The following is a 19161-nucleotide window of genomic DNA, read 5'->3' as shown; positions in this document are numbered from 1 at the left end:
CTTCGCCATGAATACTATGAGTAGAGTCTAAGGACATATTTGTCCATATGCTACAGCGGAGCGTGTCTCTCTCCCATAAAGTGAATGCTAGGATCCATTTTATTCAAACAAAACAAAAAAAAACAAAAACAAACCGACGCTCCAAGCAAAGTACATAAGATGTGACGGAATAAAAATATAGTTTCGAGGGAGGAACTCGATAATGTTGTCGATGAAGAAGGGGATGCCTTGGGCATCCCCAAGCTTAGACGCTTGAGTCTTCTTAGAATATGCAGGGGTGAACCACCGGGGCATCCCCAAGCTTAGAGCTTTCACTCTCCTTGATCATATTGCATCATACTCCTCTCTTGATCCTTGAAAACTTCCTCCACACCAAACTCGAAACAACTCATTAGAGGGTTAGTGCATAATAAAAATTCACATGTTCAGAGGTGACACAATCATTCTTAACACTTCTGGACATTGCATAAAGCTACTGGACATTAATGGATCAAAGAAATTCATCCGACATAGCAAAAGAGGCAATGCGAAATAAAAGACAGAATCTGTCAAAACAGAATAGTCCGTAAAGATGGATTTTATTAGCCCACCAGACTTGCTCAAACGAAAATGCTCAAATTGAATGGAATTTGCGTACATATCTGAGGATCATGCTCGTAAATTGGCTTAATTTTCTGAGCTACCTACAGGGAGATAGACCCAGATTCGTGACAGCAAAGAAATCTGGAACTGCGCAGTAATCCAAATCTAGTACTTACTTTTCTATCAAAGACTTTACTTGGCACAACAAAACATAAAACTAAGATAAGGAGAGGTTGCTACAGTAGTAAACAACTTCCAAACCACAAATATAAAATAAAGTACTGTAGTAAAAACATGGGTTGTCTCCCATAAGCGCTTTTCTTTAACGCCTTTCAGCTAGGCGCAGAAAGTGTATCTCAAGTATTATCGAAGGGTGGTGCACCTACAGCGGGGTTTGGAGTTTTCTCAACCATGCATAGTATATTGGATACATAAGTTTCAGCGTCTCCCTTTTCATTAGTCTTGGGCTTGCTACTCTCATCGAACAAATTTTCAGGAACAAGCCAAGCATAGTTATTTTCTAGTGCATCATTCATAGCTAGGAGTTTACATGGTATTGGTGCTTTGATCTCCCCACCATCATTAACATTATTAGTATACCTTATCCTATCCATGTCCATTTTTTCAAGGAGACTAACAAAACTAGTATGAGAACCAAGCATATTAAATTTAGCGAAGACCTTTCTAGCCTCTCTTGCTAGACCACCAAATTCTCTAAGAAGGGTTTCTAAAACAAAATCTTTCTTTTCCCCCTCTTCCAAATCACCAAGTGTAAGAAACATGTGTTGGATTATAGGATTAAGATTAACAAATTTAGTTTCCAACAGGCGAACTAAAGCAGACAGCAGCAATTTCATAAGTAGGAGCAAGTTCTACCAAGTGTCTATCTTCAAAATCTTCAACGGTACTAACATGGGTGAAAAATTCTTCTATATTGTTCCTCCCAATTATAGACCCTTGTCCTACCGGTATGTTCTTTGCGGTAAAATTAAAAGGAAACATGATGAAATAAGTAAAGTAAATGTAAGTAACTAATTTTTTTTGTGTTTTTGATATAGCAAACAAGACAGTAAATAAAGTAAAACTACCAACTAATTTTTTTGTGTTTTGATATAAGTGCAGCAAACAAAGTAGTAAATAAAATAAAGCAAGACAAAAACAAAGTAAAGAGATTGAGAAGTGGAGACTCCCCTTGCAGCGTGTCTTGATCTCCCCGGCAACGGCGCCGAGAAAAAGAGCTTGATGGCGTGTATTTCACACGTTCGTTGGGCAACCCCAAGAGGAAGGTATGATGCGCACAGCAGCAAGTTTTCCCTCGGAAAGAAACCAAGGTTTATCGAACCGGGAGGAGCCAAGAAGCACGTTGAAGGTTGATGGCGGCGGGATGTAGTGCGGCGCAACACCGAGGGATTCCGGCGCCAACGTGGAACCTGCACAACACAACCAAAGTACTTTACCCCAACGAAACGAGTGAGGTTGTCAATCTCACCGGCTTGCTGTAACAAAGGATTAACCGTATTGTGTGGAAGATGATTGTTTGCAGAGAAAATAGTAAAACAAGTATTGCAGCAGATTTGTATTTCAGTATTAAAGAATGGACCGGGGTCCACAGTTCACTAGAGGTGTCTCTCCCATAAGATAAAAGCATGTTGGGTGAACAAATTACAGTCGGGCAATTGACAAATAGAGAGGGCATAACAATGCACATACATGACATGATAAGTATAGTGAGATTTAATTGGGTATTACGACAAAGTACATAGACCGCCATCCAACTGCATCTATGCCTAAAAAGTCCACCTTCAGGTTATCATCCGAACCCCTCCAGTATTAAGTTGCTAACAACAGACAATTGCATTAAGTATGGTGCGTAATGTAATCAACAACTACATCCTCGGACATAGCGCCAATGTTTTATCCCTAGTGGCAACAGCACAACACAAACTTAGAACTTTCTGTCACTGTCCCAGGTGTCAATGCAGGCATGAACCCACTATCGAGCATAAATACTCCCTCTTGGAGTTAAAAGCAAAAACTTGGCCAGAGCCTCTACTAGTAACGGAGAGCATGCAAGATCATAAACAACACATATGTAATAACTTGATAATTAACATGACATGGTATTCTCTATCCATCGGATCCCGACAAACACAACATAGAGAATTACAGATAGATGATCTTGATCATGTTAGGCAGCTCACAAGATCCAACAATGAAGCACAATGAGGAGAAGACAACCATCTAGCTACTGCTATGGACCCATATTCCAGGGGTGAACTACTCACTCATCACTCCGGAGGCGACCATGGCGGTGTAGAGTCCTCCGGGAGATGAATCCCCTCTCCGGCGAGGTGCCGGAGGAGATCTCCGAGAATCCCCCGAGATGGGATCGGCGGCGGCGGCGTCTCAGTAAGGTTTTCCGTATCGTGGTTTTTCGCATCAGGGGTTTCGCGACGGAGGCTTTAAGTAGGCGGAAGGGCAGAGTCGGGGGCCAGACGAGGGGCCCACACCATAGGGCGGCGTGGGCCCCCCCCCTTGGCCGCGCCGCCTTGTGGTGTCGCCACCTCGTGGCCCCACTTCGTATGCTCTTCGGTCTTCAGGAAGCTCCGTGGAAAAATAGGCCCCTGGGTCTTCGTTTCGTCCAATTCCGAGAATATTTCGTTACTAGGATTTCGAAACCAAAAACAGCAGAAAACGAGAACCGGCACTTCGGCATCTTGTTAATAGGTTAGCTCCGAGAAAATGCACGAATATGACATAAAGTGTGCATAAAACATGTAGGTATCATCAATAATATGGCATAGAACATAAGAAATTATCGATACGTCGGAGACGTATCACCCGTCGACGCTGAGCTGGTGACCTCGATCCGACGTGGCAGCACGAGTGGCGCCGCTCTGGCCGGCGCCACACTTTGAAAGTGTGGCGCCCCTGGCAAGGGCGCCACACATTCACTTAAGTTTGGGCGCCGCGCGCGCCCAGCCCGACCCTTCTTCTTTCTTTCTTCCTCTGTTCTTCTTCTCTCCTCCAAAGGCGCCCGGTTTTCTCTCTCCCCCTCTCTCCCCCCCACCAAATCAACCACCAAATTGTCAGATCTGTCCGTGGAGATCGTTCCCAACTCGTTGCTTGAGGTAATCTCCTCCGTTTCCCCTCTTTTCATCCATTGATTTTGTGTGTTTGCTCCAATCTATATGTGAAACCCTAGATGTGGATTTGGTTGATTTGAGGGTGGAGATGGATTTGGTTGGATGTTAGGGTTGTTGAAGTAGAAGAAATGGTAGTGTGCTAGTTTGTATGGGTAGATTATGTTGATTATGGTATCTAATGAACACATGTGTGTATGTGTTGTTCCCATTATGCTAGGGGGATGGAAAGAATTGTTCATGTTCATCATGTGGACAAGGATGCTTACTTGAAGGGAAACATAGAGCCGGACCCGGAAGAGGTTGACTTGGTGTTTGACGTTAGCCCTAGCTTTGCGGAGGTGGTAGCACAAGTTAGGGTTGAGTTGAATTGGAATGAGCCAAATGATGGTATTGAGCTAGAGGGAAGGCATAATGTGGGGTTTGGAATGCACACCCGTTGGAAGATAATGCGTATCAACTCCGAGCAACGTTGGTCCATTTACAAGGAGACGGTGGCCGGGTCACAAGATAAGGCTTTGGAGTTGTTTGCAACCAAGACGGTTGAGGCTCGTATCGAGCTTGACCTTAACCGGCCCTCCTCCCCCGTTCGAGAGAGGACTCCTCCACCCATGAGCCAAGAAGAGGCCACCCAATCTCCCATTGCCCAACAACCTCCGTTGGATAATGAGTATGATGAGCACGAAGATGGTGATGATTGTTTCGAGATGAATGGCAACAATGTGGGTGATTTGGATAAATATTGGACGCAAGAGGAGATGGACCACTCCATTCCTTATTCCCGATGCTATGCGTCGGACTCGGATGATGATGGACCCGAAGAGGAGGTTGACGAGGATGGCTTCACGGCTAAGGAAGCCGAAAGAGCCGAGATCTTCAAGAGGGTAACCGGACGGGATATCCGGGTACCATTGTTCCGTGATGTTAGTCTTGCGGATGGAGCCGTGGTTGATGGTGGCAAAAGTTTACTTCTTGGAGCTAGGCCACTATCCAAGAGAGATGTGGATGGTAGGACGGCTATGATCTCTAAAGGGCTAACGTTTGATACATTCTTGGAATTGAAGATATGGTTGAAGGAGTTCTCCATTAAGCATCATCGCCCTTACATCGTTGTTCACTCGGACTTGAAGAAGCGGTACACGCTAAAATGTGTGGATAAAAGGTGCCCATGGGTTGTCCGTGCACGACCTTTCAAAAAGGGCCCTCTTGGCACATAACAAGTTGTGTAGCCACTCACATGTGCCGGGGACCGAAGCTTGATGGCAAGGATGCACAGCCGGGCCACCGTCAACTCACATCCGAGTTCATTGCATACAAGCTCTCGGCGGAGATATCATCACTTCCTATCATGAGCATTAGGTCCGTGCAAGATACGGTCAAATCCCGGTTTGCCTACGACGTCAAGTACGGGAAGGCATGGAAGGCCAAACAAGCCGCATTCAAGATGTTGTACGGTGATTGGGAGGAAGCATACAACCGTATCCCTAGGTTGTTGTTAGCGATGGCCGCAACTAACCCGGGCATGGTGCATGTGGTCGAGCCTTCCGCAACCAAAATGACATTGCATGATGGTAAAAGAGTGAGGGTATTTCACCGTGCATTTTGGTCATTCCAGCAATGCACGAGGGCATTCGAACATTGTAGGCCCGTCATAGCCGTGGATGGTACCTTCTTGACCGATCAATACAAGGGCACACTATTGGTGGCAATAGAAGTGATGCAAGCAACCGTTTAGTATCATTGGCTTTTGCATTGGTAGAGATTGAGAACAATGATAACTGGCAATGGTTTTTCCATATATTGAGGACGAGGGTCATACCACCCTCAAAGAAAGTGTGTGTCATCTCCGATCGTCATCAAGGAATTCTCAATGCGATGGAGGTTCCAATTCCCGGGCATGCTCCCTTGCATCACCGATGGTGCATGAGGCATTTTTGTGCGAACTTCTACCGGGCATGCAAGAGCAAAGAGTTGTCTGACCTTCTTCAAGATTGTTGCCTCGCTTATTCGGAGCGCCGCTCGCAAACCTATACAACGGCTTGCTGAAGCACAAAGACCTCAACGCGGGTGGTCAAGAGTTTCTTCATAGACACCTCGTATTTAACTCAAAGTGGGCGAGAGCTTATGATGAGGATGGGAGGAGATATGGCCAAATGACAAGCAACATGGCCGAGTGCTTCAACAATGTTTTGAAGGGTGTCCGTGCATTGCCCGTGATGGCAATCATTCAATACACATTCGAGAAGTTGAATGTCTATTTCCAGAACTACACCGATGAAACGGAGAAGGAAATTGCTTTGAATGCCGAGTTCCCAAAGAAGGTTCAAGAGTTCATGGATTTTCTAGGGTTCATGTCCAAATCTAGCCCGATCTATGAAATTAGTGGATGAATGGAGAAGATTTGAAGGAGATTACCTTGACAAATGGATGGGGAACGATCTCCACGGACAGATCTGACGATTTGGTGGTGGATTTGGTGGGGGGGAGAGGGAGGAGAGAGAGAACCGGGTTGGGGAGGAGGGAGAGAAGAAGAGAAAGAAAGAAGAAGGGTCGGGCTGGGCGCGCGCGGCGCCCAAACTTAAGTGAATGTGTGGCGCCCTTCCCAGGGGCGCCACACTTTCAAAGTGTGGCGCCGGCCAGAGCGGCGCCACTCGTGCTGCCACGTCGGATCGAGGTCACCAGCTCAGCGTCGACGGGCCACGTCGGATGGGTGTGTGGCGCCAGAGCTAGAGGCGCCACATGGGCATGTGTGGCGCCCTTGGGAGGGGCGCCACACAAAAGGGTTAGATTCGTGAAATAGTTTCACCGGAGGGTCAGTCTGTGCTTTTCTTTCAGTTTTGGGTTATTTTTGTGTAAATCGCCTCGCATTGGCCTATAGAGAACATCGATTGCCGATCCTTTGAATCCGTGCAATGCAACTCTAGCGGGAACGGCCGTGAATGCGAAAACACCGCGTTATTTGCCAATTTTCGTTCAGTCCACGAAAATATAACCCCGCGCTCTAAACGTTTGTGCTACGGAGTACTGTGTACTCCAAGTTCAAGTTAACTACCATCGAGTAACATTTGTGGATAGGTTCGAGCATTATACTCTGTCTCAAAATAAATTGCGTGCTGCTCACTCTGTCACGAATTGGCTTGTCCACATACGTATATTCGTTTTAGTGTATACATGCGAATCTAGAGGTATATTGTAATATATCTCAAACTAATAATTAAACTGCTGGTGTGTAGTGATACGAAATCATAACCACAGCTAAGTATTTTGATCGAATACGCTCTAGTGGGCGAACAGACACCTTCACCGCCTGGTAGTTCAGTTTAACGGGAAAGCTAATTTTTTGGACATGGTACTCCTAAATCCAATTATACATACTTCGGTGCTAAGTTACATAGCTATCTACTTACTCACCATTGAGTTACAAAAATTTCGGGAGGGAAGAGTTTTATGTAGACTGTTCATTTGAATCTTGTGTTTTTTTTTCTAAGTTACATATTTTTAAATTTGGGTATGACAAATGGTACGCACATACATACATGAGTCCACCACCCACAATTTTTTTTAGAATGCCTGGAGCACTAGAAATAGGAATTTGGGACCGGCAAGTTATAGGGTTCATGAGTACCTATGTCCCACTACGTATTTTCGGTTTAACCAACGGATCTTAGTTAGTCGGGCGATCCGTGTGACTCTTGCCCCTTTGTCTAAATGAAACTTTTGCTCTTTCGTTCTTTCTGCTTATAGGCTGCCTAAAAATATGTTTATTTTCTGTGGGAAATCAGAAGTGATTCTGAATGGCGGTGCATATATTAATGTACTAGATGATTGATAGGCATATTTAAAGACAAGAAAGTTCTGATATTTATTTTTACAGCATTAGCACATCATACTCTTCTACATGTCAAATTTCACATCAAAATTTGACTCATATATAGCTCAAGAAACAAAATAGGTAAATCTTGCTACGAATAGAACAAGTACGTGTGCTACTATTCGCTGGAGTTCTGAATTTGGTATTGTTCAAGGTGTGATATATCTACTTTTCTATAAGTTGTGAGAAGAATTCGAATGTGAAAATACTATACTTTTCATTGTGTCTATGTTCTAATTTTTATTTGTAATGGGTACAAGTAGAAGTACTTCGGTTTGACAATAAACGTATAAATGTAATGGGAATTAGAATACGCTGTTAATGTAAAAGGAACGGGGTAAAAGCAAAATTTGTTTGGTTCAACTCAGGAATGGAATTACAGAGGCCCCGAGCGAACAGATATTGGCCGCTGCACTATGTCGTTGTTTCCATGGAAGCCGGCTCGCAGCTGTTTGTGTTCTTTTGCGGGTTGTTTTACGGTGCAACTCAGGAATGGAACTAGTAGTATTGAGCCATGATATTCTGGATAATTAATATTTTGGTATTCTACTTTCTTCCAAAAAATCTGGAAGAGATTCGATTACAACTCTGGTAATCACGAACTGGCTCCACCAAGGTGCAGACCTACTATCTTTTAATCCACTGAATGAAAGTTAAAATCGTGATAAGAGATGAATGTACCTGTGCACTTGAACTTGTGAACTAGCACCAGAGAAAACAAAATTTAGTTGAAAGTCAAAATTAAAAAGTTTTACCAAATAAAAAAATATCTATAACATGATACAAAATATTATAAAAATATATTTACAAGTGAATCTACTACTCCCTCCGATCCATATTAGTTGTCTCTAAGTAGATGTATTTAGATATATTTTAATTCTAGATACATCCATACTAGTGTCAAGTAATATAAATTAGAGGGAGTAATATTAATTTGGTGCCACAGATATTTATATTTTTATCTACAACATCAGTCAAGAGAAAGTTGATTTTGGACTAAATTTATAAGCCATATTTATTGGAACGGGGAGAATACTGATGTATACAGGGGCGGAGCTCCCCTTTGGGCAAGGTATGGCATCTGCCCTACCTTGATTTTTTGCAAAAAATCGCACATATATATGCATCTATACATATACAAACAGTTTTGTACAAGCTGTGTTCGTTTCTGAAGAAAAAACGAAAGGAAAAAGAGGAAATGGGCTCAACGGACCGAACTCTAGCTGGGCCGGACGTGCGATCGCTACCGGGACGTGCGATCGCTGCTAGGACGTGCGATCTGGTCATCTGGCCATATACGATACGTCGATACGGAACGAGATCGCTCCAGCCTCCAGGAAAACCAGTCGCGTCTCGCGTGCCTCCAGGGAAACAGCCGGCCGCCGCGTCTTCGTCTTCGTCTCTTCGACCCGATCACCGGATCAGGCGAGTACCGAGTACGCCGCAGGATACTGGATACAGCACTCCGGGTCTCCGACTCTCTGTCCTCCTCGACGTCTTTCATTGCGCCTCCATCCGCACGTCCCTAACCGTCTACCGCTGTTCTGCTGCAGGCTACAGAATACAGATCACCCGGCGCTTGTGTAGGTTTCTACGAGATTTTGCAGTTCAAAGTTTGAACAGTTTATCACTGTGATTTTGTGGTTGAGGTTCGAGAAGAACCAAGATTGACAGGAAAGGGAAGAACGCTGCAGCTAAAGGGGAAGGTATAATTGTAGATGTTTTTATCAATTGGATAAAATTTCAATTTGTGAATTGTGAGCTCGGTAACATGGGCAAACTAATATATTTTATGTTTTCAAATTTCAATTGCAGATTTGAAGAGATATTTTGTGCCCATTGCTAGTAGTAGCCAATCTAAACCAAACACCCATGAGAAAACTCCAAATGTTATCCCAAATCAAGCTAAAGAGCAAGTGGAAGAAATGACCAAAAATAGCTCTAACCCGAGCACCCATGAAAGTGATATAGCACACCAAGAACAAGAGCAAGAACAAGAGCATCTTCAGAGGTTATTCAGAATTTCTCTTGTCTTGATCCAAGAGACTCATTTGCTAGGTTCAATGTGAGTAAGCTTGCTCGTCTTACAAAGATTTATCGTGATGATTTCTCGGATTATGAGTGAGATCATATAGAAGATTCCCTTAAGTTATTCCTTGTTCATATGAAGAGAGTTGAAGATTTCAGAGTTTGTATTGACATTGCAAGCCTAGCTAAAAAGATGGTTGAACTTGAAAGGCACATCATGTTTCCTACAGTTTACCGCCTTATTGAGTTGGCAATGCTTTTACCGGTGGGGACGGCAACAGTTGAAAGGGCATTCTCAACTATAAAGATTATCAAGACAGAGTAGCGCAACAAGATGTCTGATGGTTGGCTTAATGATTTGATGGTGTGCTACATCGAGGAGGGATATTCAAAAGTCTTGATCTTGGTGAAATTAAAAAAGATTTTCAAAAGGAAGGTAGAGCTTTGCCATTGCCTGGAGCTTCTAGACGTTATTAAAGCTTCATTATTGGTATGTATGTAGGTTCTACTTATATTTGAACATGTTGCTATTACCATATTACTGAGAGACTATGCTTACCATCATATAAACTATTAATGTGTCAAAACAGTTTATTCTTTTGCGTCATTTTTTTTACGATTTAAAATTTTGCCCGACCTCAAATTTTTTTCGTCCTTCGCCACTGGATGTATATATGTATTGTCATTGAACGATAAGCGACAAAAATCTCATGAATTGACAAACTCATGGATACAATGGTCTTGCTAGACGATGGGCAGTAATATTTGTATGTATAGATCAACTAGAGATGTGTTGATACTTGATACGCTAGGTTCTGACATGAAAAATACAATTTACTGATCAGAAGTCCATCGCGCTTTTCACCTAGATAATCATGGATCTATTTCTTTTCCCATGCAAATTTGTATCGGCGTTGATCAGATTTGCTAGCTATGCATCCACCCATTTAATTTCTGTAACGTATAAGGAAAGTTAAATCGGAAAAGTTATTATGTGAAAGATTAAGAAACTAGCATATGGAAGATCCATATATTACGGAAGCGAGGAAGTCATGTCGGCTGCGTTACCAAATTTTGTTTTTTCATCTCCCGATTTTGCCCTTTGGTGAGAAAATACTAGTGATTTAGTCAACAAGTATTGGTAAATCTGGACCGTTTGATCAGTTTGTTTTGACGGTCAGCGTTTGTTCGTCCCTACCGTAAATAGCCTCTCTTTTGCAAGGTGCCCCATGGCTAGTGTTGACGACGGATACGGGCAGGTTGTCCTGGACAACGCCGATCTTTTCATGGAGTGCAACCATGGCGGCCGTCTCCAGAGCATGCAACCTCTCGCTTGGTCCTCGCCACGGATCTCCTCGAAGATGGACAGCGAGGGTGGAGGCAACCCTTTTTTGCTAAAGATAGCATAGTGACGGAGAGGGGAGAGGGGGTAGGGAAGACATTCTGGGAGGAAGAGGAAGAGAGAGTTGTCGCGGCAACAAATTAAACCACAGGGAGAGGAAACTAATTACATATGTGAGTGGGCGGGAAACAAATTTGTGCAGTCACATAATAATCTGATTACACGGTATCTAATTACTACCAAGTCCTACCAAACAGAAACTAATGCATTCAAGTACCACCGATACGTTTACAAATCCCCAAACCAAACATGTTCCTAATTATTAGAAGATAATTTTTTATGTCATAGATATAAGGGATTTGCTAGTTATCAGCTAGCTGAGAACTAAGTTCGTGATCAGTCAAATCCTATGCCATTTGATTGCATCATGATTCGTGCATATGAGTTGCAAGTTGGGTTGCAATTAAGTTTTTTTCAGTTGCAAGTGGAGTTCTGATTGGAACTTTTTGAGTTGCAAGTGGAGATGCAGCTAAGAAAAAATATCATCGCTAGATTTACTTCGTGATTCGTGCTAGTCATCAGTTGCGGCATGATCGCGACTAAATTTGATGACATCATGTGAGAATGAAGTTACTTATCCGTTGACTGAGAAACATTTACCCTATAGTTAAACCTAGTTACAGAAGAGAAGTTATGCAATTCTGAGTCGAAGTTCATCAAGCTGATCACTGAGGCTAGTGACTCTTTTGTACTGGTACTGTACTTGCACGTTAGTTTAATTAATGTTGCATTGCCGGCCAGGTCCCCCAGCATGGCACATGCATGGACGCATCACGCCTGGTTTCGCCATAGATAGATCCTTGGTTAATTCCAAACGCAAGGTTTATCCAAGATGCCTGTTGCCGGTTGATGATGTGAGGCCCAGCTGAGATCAATCCGAGATGCGGATTTACAACGCGTGTACGGAGTGTGCCAACCGGCCGGTGTAAATGCCTCGCGTTTGTACACAAAACTTACGGAGTACTATTATGTGCTTGTGACCAGCCGGTGTAACAGTAAGGAACAATAAGGACCATACTGTTGCCTAGGTGGGATGTGATCCCGGTGACAAGCACACAAGTGGTATTCGAGTTTTGCGACAAGGTATACCTTATTCATAAGCTTTTGTTCCTGATGAACTACGATCAGGCGTGGCTGGAAGTAGAAGAAATAGACCATACACAAAGTATTAGAAGAAATGTGATTCGCAATGCGGGTACAAGTAGAAATGTGGAATAGCCACCAAAAAGACATAAACAACATAGTGAGATTTTCAACCAAACACATTTTAGTTCACAATAATTCGAACCATGTATTTGATTTTGGGTCACACGGAAAAAGTATTTGATTTTTCGTCCACACGTATAAAAACAAGTTGCCATGAAATCATGATTGTCAATTTGCAAGCTGCTTAGAATTTTCTTAAGTTTACCTTTCCGATCAACCTCGAACCTCCAGCCATATATCATCGAGAAACTTTAAGGTGCTCAAACAGTTTTTTGTGGCACATTCAAATCCAACCATAGCTATACACATATTCGGCACAACTCTAACATAAATGTGGGGATGTTTTTGTAAACAAAAACGAAGAAAACATGATAGGTTTCACACAGAAAAAGTTGTAGTCTAAGAACTTTATGTTGTAAATGGAATGGTATAAGATGCATGGAACTTAAAATTGTAAAATATGCAAGATTCAATTGGTCAAAATAACAGTACTGCAATTTAACTGATTTGAAATTGTTGTATATTTGGCAACTACAAAATTATGACGGGGACAATTGTAGGGTCTTACAAAATTGACGACTACGAGATGGCGTGGACATGTTGTATATTATCATTAGCGAGTAATATTAGCAGAAATGATATTAGTTAACTGATTGGCTAAAATATAATGATGTGGATAGCTTGCATATTGAAAGCTTCTAATAGACAATTAAAAATACATATGTTAGCAGAGTTTTGCTCTATAAGTGCTACCAGCACAGATATTGTGAGTCAATTATGTGTGACACTGACACAACATGAATTTTTCCAAATACATGTTAGTAGATGGAATCCATTAAAACCCTTCCTTGTTCTAGCACACAACAATAACTTGTCTTATCAAGGTATTTTCGTTAACAAAACTTACCCTTGATTATAATCAGATGGTCATGATTAAAACTCTGTCTTACCTCTAAGGAGAGGTAGCTGGTCAAGAAAGCCTAAACGGTGTGTACATGCATGACTGGGGCGGTTTTGCACCCCGGTTGCATGCATTGCGTGGTGTGTCTCCCCTCCGTGCCAAGCTCACACCAAACAGGCATCCACCGCCTCAGCTCCTTCATCTGCATCGCATGCATGGCCATGGCTTGACCCCAGGTCAAACCCCTGATCATCCCTCTCCCTCATAACTTCTGCCCCTCTCCTCCCCCTATCTTTTTCTCTCTGTAGAGCTTCTGCGCCTCCATTAACTCCCTCGCATCCACCCCCTCTTCACTTCACTCGCTCCTTCATAAAAACTCGCCACCCCAGACGCGCACACAGAGACCCAGAAGCGAGAGAGAGGGGCAGCAGCAGCCTATCGTTGCAGCTTGGACACGCCGCCCAAGAAACGCCATTCTTCTCCCACGCCGGCCTAGCTTGTACGGCTAGCTAGCTTCCTCCCTGTCACGTGCTCGCGTACGTCGCTGCGGCGAGGAGAGCGAGCCGTGCGTCCGTCTGTCTACTTGTTGCTGCTGCTGCTGCTGCCAAAGAACCACTAAAATCTCCCGACCTGCTCGGTCTGTGGGGATGAAGAAGGGAGGGGCAGTAGGGATGGCGCCCCAGGAAGCGGCGGCGGCGGTGGGGCAGGTGAAGGCGGAGCTGGAGGACGTGGGGAAGGCGGCGGGACGGGCGGTCGCGGTGGCGTCGGCGCCGGCGATGAGCCCGCTCAGCGAGACTCTGTGGCGGGAGAAGGCGGCGGTGGAGTTCCTTGGGGACGTGTCGGCGCGGCTCGCGTGGCGGGACCTCACGGTCACCGTGGCGCTCGGCAGCGGGGAGACGCAGGCCGTGCTGGAGGGGCTCACGGGGTACGCCGAGCCGGGCACCATCACCGCGCTCATGGGGCCCTCCGGCTCCGGCAAGTCCACGATGCTCGACGCCCTCGCGGGGCGCCTCGCCGCCAACGCCTTCCTCTCCGGCACCGTCCTCCTCAACGGCCGCAAGGCCAACCTCTCCTTCGGCGCCGCGGTACGTACGTACTGCCTCACTAGTCACTAGCTCCTCGGACGCCGCTGTCACCTTCTTAACATCATAGAACACTTAAAATACAACTAGATGCAGTTATCACTCTTTGCAGATAAAATAAAATTGAACAAAAACATTTGCGCTGTTATAAATTAAGAAATATTTCTTTACTCATGTATCTCCCAACAAGATTCTTCTTCAATTAGTTAAAAAAAGATTCTTCTGTAATTGAACATGTGTTATGTGAGTGAATTTGGGCGTACAACACATGAACACAGTAGCAGCTAGGCGATGGTGCCATGGTGTACCAGTACTACTGTACTTTACACTGTCTGTCTTTTTTCCCCTCTTGCTCCCTTTCCTTGTTTTCGCCTTACTGTTTCTCCGTACTAGCCATCTTGAATTGTGATTAATAAGATCTATCTGCATCACCTGATACAAACCATGTAAGAAGAATGAAAGGGGCCATGTGTCACGTGGCATGCTTTGAAACCTTGCTAGTTTCTTGCTTCTGCTAGCTTAGCTTAGCTGCGTCTGCTATGTGTTGGAGGTCATCTCCTCAACTGCACCTGAGCTACTTGTGTCTGGAGATAGATTAGAAGTTGAAGATTGGGAGATCTGCCTGAATTCATTTTCGGCCTGTTTTTAGACCAGCCATCTTCTTATGCCTAAGTTGTATGGTGATGGATTGGACACACATTGGTTGGTAACGCGAGTAACTTCATTTTTGGCGCCTGAGAAGTGGAGACGGAAGCAGATGGGCTTACTTTCGTGTGAACCCATGTGTATATGTTAGTAGTCTGATCATATAATACTCATGATACACTCAAAACCGAGTTTACTTTAGTGTGATCGAATATGACTCGTGTTTGTTAAACACAAGTGTGTATATGTTAGCTGGAATCAATTATCCGCACACACTTGAAATTTAGAGTATATAGAGTAGGTTGGTGCTCATGTTATGATGACTTGAGCTTCATTGGTTGCTGTTGAAACTGGCTAGTACCTGTCTTGTACTACAGTTCAACTTAGTTTCTGTACTTATCACTAACTAACTAGTATTACTAAATTATTTTGATAAGTAAAACCCACATAGTAAAACAAACATATTTTATCTGGGGCACTGTATTTCCATTTTTGTTTACTTTGCTCTTTCAGTTCATCTATTACCATACTCTCCCGCAGTTCACATCTTGGTACTGAAAGTGACAACCACAATTTTGCAATTTCAGGCCTATGTCACGCAAGATGACAACTTGATCGGCACACTGACGGTGAGGGAGACTATCTCATACTCGGCCCGCCTTCGCCTCCCTGACAACATGCCCATGGAAGAGAAGCGTGCCCTGGTCGAGGGCACCATTGTCGAGATGGGGCTCCAGGACTGCGCCGACACGGTCATCGGAAATTGGCACCTGAGGGGGGTCAGTGGTGGTGAGAAGAGGAGGGTCAGCATTGCCCTAGAGATACTGATGAGGCCTAGGCTGCTCTTCCTGGATGAGCCCACCAGTGGTCTTGACAGGTATGGGGTTTTCACAAATACATTTTTAGCTCAGTTGTCTGAAATTATTTTGCCTGTATTAGTAGATAATGGAAGTAAGATAACTGAAATCTGAATATTACATGTGTACAATTTGTGCACTACTCTGTTCAGCATGTAGTTTCAAGACAGTCATGGCAGTACTTTCAGAAGAATTTGACTTTAGTGTGATTCTAACAGTTTCAGTACGTACCATGCATCCAAGTAACTGATGTATCACAAAACTGTGCAGTGCTTCAGCTTTCTTCGTTACGCAGACGCTGCGTGGGCTGGCTAGGGACGGTCGAACTGTGATCGCTTCGATCCATCAGCCGAGCAGCGAGGTCTTCGAGCTTTTTGATCGACTGTTTCTCCTCTCAGGGGGCAAAACAGTGTACTTTGGGCAGGCTTCTGAGGCTTGTGAGGTAGTAAATCTGAGTTTACATGCCTTTATATTTGTGTTCCTGCAATGTTAATGGGGTATCTGAATCCTGTCCTGTCATGTGCATTTTGCAGTTCTTTGCCCAAGCAGGCTTCCCATGCCCACCGCTGCGCAATCCATCGGATCATTTCCTGCGCTGCATAAACGCAGACTTCGACAAGGTGAAGGCCACTCTGAAAGGATCTATGAAGATGAGAGTAAGTTTCAGAGTTCAGCCAGATCCCTCGTACTTACAAGTAGTTCACGGTTGTGCTATAGCCTATATGTGTCTTGACTGAAAATTCTGCTACCTTTTGCATACATAGTTTGAGAAGCCTGACGATCCCCTCGAGCGAACCACAACTTCCGAGGCAATCAGAAGACTAATCAGCTACTACCAGCGCTCGCAGTACTATTTCGTGGCACGGCAGAAAGTTGATGAGATGGCACGGGTTGTAAGTAGTCAATAATATCCATTCAGCAACTTCTCACAATTCAGCCTGACCATTGAGGCCATCACAATTAGAAGATTCATCATTCATGTGGTTTTTTCCATTGCAGAAAGGAACGGTCCTGGATGCAGGGGGGAGCCAAGCAAGCTTTGGGATGCAGGCCTTCACGCTCACGAAGCGATCGTTCGTCAACATGTCAAGGGACTTTGGGTACTACTGGTTGAGGCTTATCATCTACATTGTTGTCACAGTCTGTATTGGGAGTATCTACCTCAACGTCGGCACCAAATACAGCTCCATCCTGGTAACTAAAGAACATCAAATATTCCTTCAGCTAACAGTTTACACTTACATTTGGCTAGCTATCCTGAATTGCAAATACTGCTTGACGTTTCATGTTTGGTGGTCTGACAAAAAAAACTCTGAAAACATGAATTCAGGCACGGGGCGCGTGCGCATCTTTCATCTTTGGCTTCGTCACGTTCATGTCCATCGGAGGGTTCCCGTCTTTCGTGGAAGACATGAAGGTTTGTACTCAGAAAACCATCAGAGATCTGCATAGAATTCTTCAGACTCCGACCAAGTTTTGCTTTAACTGGATATTTTCTTGGGGTGGTTTCTTCAGGTGTTCCAGAGGGAGAGGATGAACGGGCACTACGGCGTGCTGGCGTTCGTGATCAGCAACACGCTGTCGGCGATGCCGTTCCTGATCCTCATCACGTTCCTGTCAGGGACGCTGTGCTACTTCATGGTGCACCTCCACCCGGGCTTCACCCACTACATCTTCTTCGTGCTGTGCCTCTACGCCAGCGTCACCGTCGTCGAGAGCCTGATGATGGCCATCGCCAGCATCATTCCCAACTTCCTCATGGGCATCATCATCGGCGCAGGGATACAGGTAACTTCCATGATCCCCCATCTGTCAGCAGGTTTTCGGATATGAAATGGGCATCAAGTAACAATTGTTGGGAATGTTTCAGGGGATCTTCATGCTGGTATCAGGGTACTTCAGGCTCCCGCATGACATCCCAAAACCATTCTGGAGGTACCCCATGTCATACATCAGCTTCCACTACTGGGCACTTCAGGTAAAAACAAAATCTATCAGAAGCTACCACTGAGATCCAAATCACATCAAATTCCTGTGAAATTCTCGTGAAATTCAAATGGGTCCTTTAATGTTGGTTTGCAGGGGCAATACCAAAACGACCTGGTGGGGCTGGTGTTCGACAACCAGGACGACGAGCTGCCCAAGATCCCAGGGGAGTACATCCTGGAGAACGTGTTCCAGATCGACGTGAGCCGCTCCAAGTGGCTGGACCTCTCCGTGCTGTTCAGCATGATCATCATCTACCGCCTGCTCTTCTTCGTCATGATCAAGGTCAGTGAGGACGTGACGCCGTGGGTGCGCGGATACATCGCCAGGAGGAGGGTGCAGCACAAGCGAAGAGCGGCGGAGCTCGCGATGGTCCGGACGCCGTCACTCCGCGGCTATGTAGTCGACGCGGCCGAACTACCGGCGGATCATCCGTGAGTGGCCTGAGCTGAAGAAGACGGGTGGATTGGATTGGACAGAAAATTAAGGCTTAAAAATAGCTGAACCGGTACAAAAAGAATCTGATATGACTGAATGTGTGTGTTATGTAGATTGTACTAGCACTGCTTAAGCTGTCTTGTAGTATTATTCTGAACGATGTGTATTTCCGCAGCTGAATGCAAGCTTACTCTTCTCTATTTCATTTGTTTGCACTGGCATTTAAAATGGCACTAAGATCAGAATTCAGAGCTGGGCTTGCTCAAACTGTCAAACATGCATCTACATGAAGAACGACGAGAAGGCGCAAAAGTTACAAGCCACAGTTTGACATGATATATGATCCACGATCTGTGATCCTTCTATCGTCTACAGTACCAACCTAATGAGGTAGCCTTTCGTCATTAAGATGGAGCTTGTGGCATGCAGTAAGGTTGTCACTCAAATAGTGCTACAAATGGCAACAATTAGTATTGACAGATAGGTACTGATCGGAGATATCCCAAGGACGATCTTGTCAGGGCAGGACGCTAGTACTGTTATAGTGTTATGTATAATCACGACAAGAACACTACAGTCCAAGTGTCCAACAGAGGACATATGGTATGTATATACCCATTAAAGATAGAACTATTTGCTATACTACTACTTCCTCCAATCATATTAGCTGCCACTAATATAGATGTATAACATATTTTAGTTTTAGGTACATCCATATTAATGAATACGTAGTAGGAGTGAATACCATCATGATCCATCATTGGTCTGAACTTAACAACTGGAAGGGACATGTAGTAAATCAACACAAGCTGCCAAGAAGTGTTTAAGGCTTTGTGTAAACTGAGAACAGGGCAAGATTAATGCGAAGTGTAGGTAGTTGATGACTTGAGGTGACAGCATGTATTATGAGCTGATCAGATGCTTGCTGTGGATCGCATGTGGATGTGGTGCAAGTCAAGGCCATCGAACAACGGCAATAAATTGGTGCACTGTAACATTGCAAGGCTTCCTTGTCCGGTT

The 19161-nt window shown here is 44.4% G+C and overlaps 1 protein-coding gene across 1 annotated transcript; it reads left to right on the top strand.

Moving 5' to 3' along the window:
• The first annotated feature begins 14074 nt into the window (after positions 1 to 14074).
• LOC124649226 (ABC transporter G family member 11-like) lies at positions 14075 to 18141 on the top strand. The gene is made up of 10 exons (XM_047188880.1): positions 14075 to 14218; positions 15448 to 15737; positions 15988 to 16159; positions 16251 to 16373; positions 16482 to 16610; positions 16717 to 16911; positions 17048 to 17134; positions 17233 to 17505; positions 17588 to 17695; positions 17800 to 18141. Exons 1-10 carry the CDS (start codon positions 14090 to 14092, stop codon positions 18139 to 18141), a joined length of 1848 nt encoding a protein of 615 aa, XP_047044836.1. The 5' UTR covers positions 14075 to 14089.
• The last annotated feature ends 1020 nt before the right edge of the window (positions 18142 to 19161 follow it).

The sequence above is a fragment of the Lolium rigidum genome, chromosome 4 (genome assembly GCF_022539505.1).
Source record: "Lolium rigidum isolate FL_2022 chromosome 4, APGP_CSIRO_Lrig_0.1, whole genome shotgun sequence".
NCBI classification, from domain to species: Eukaryota; Viridiplantae; Streptophyta; class Magnoliopsida; order Poales; family Poaceae; genus Lolium; species Lolium rigidum.
This window is presented reverse-complemented; position numbering and strand designations above follow the sequence as displayed.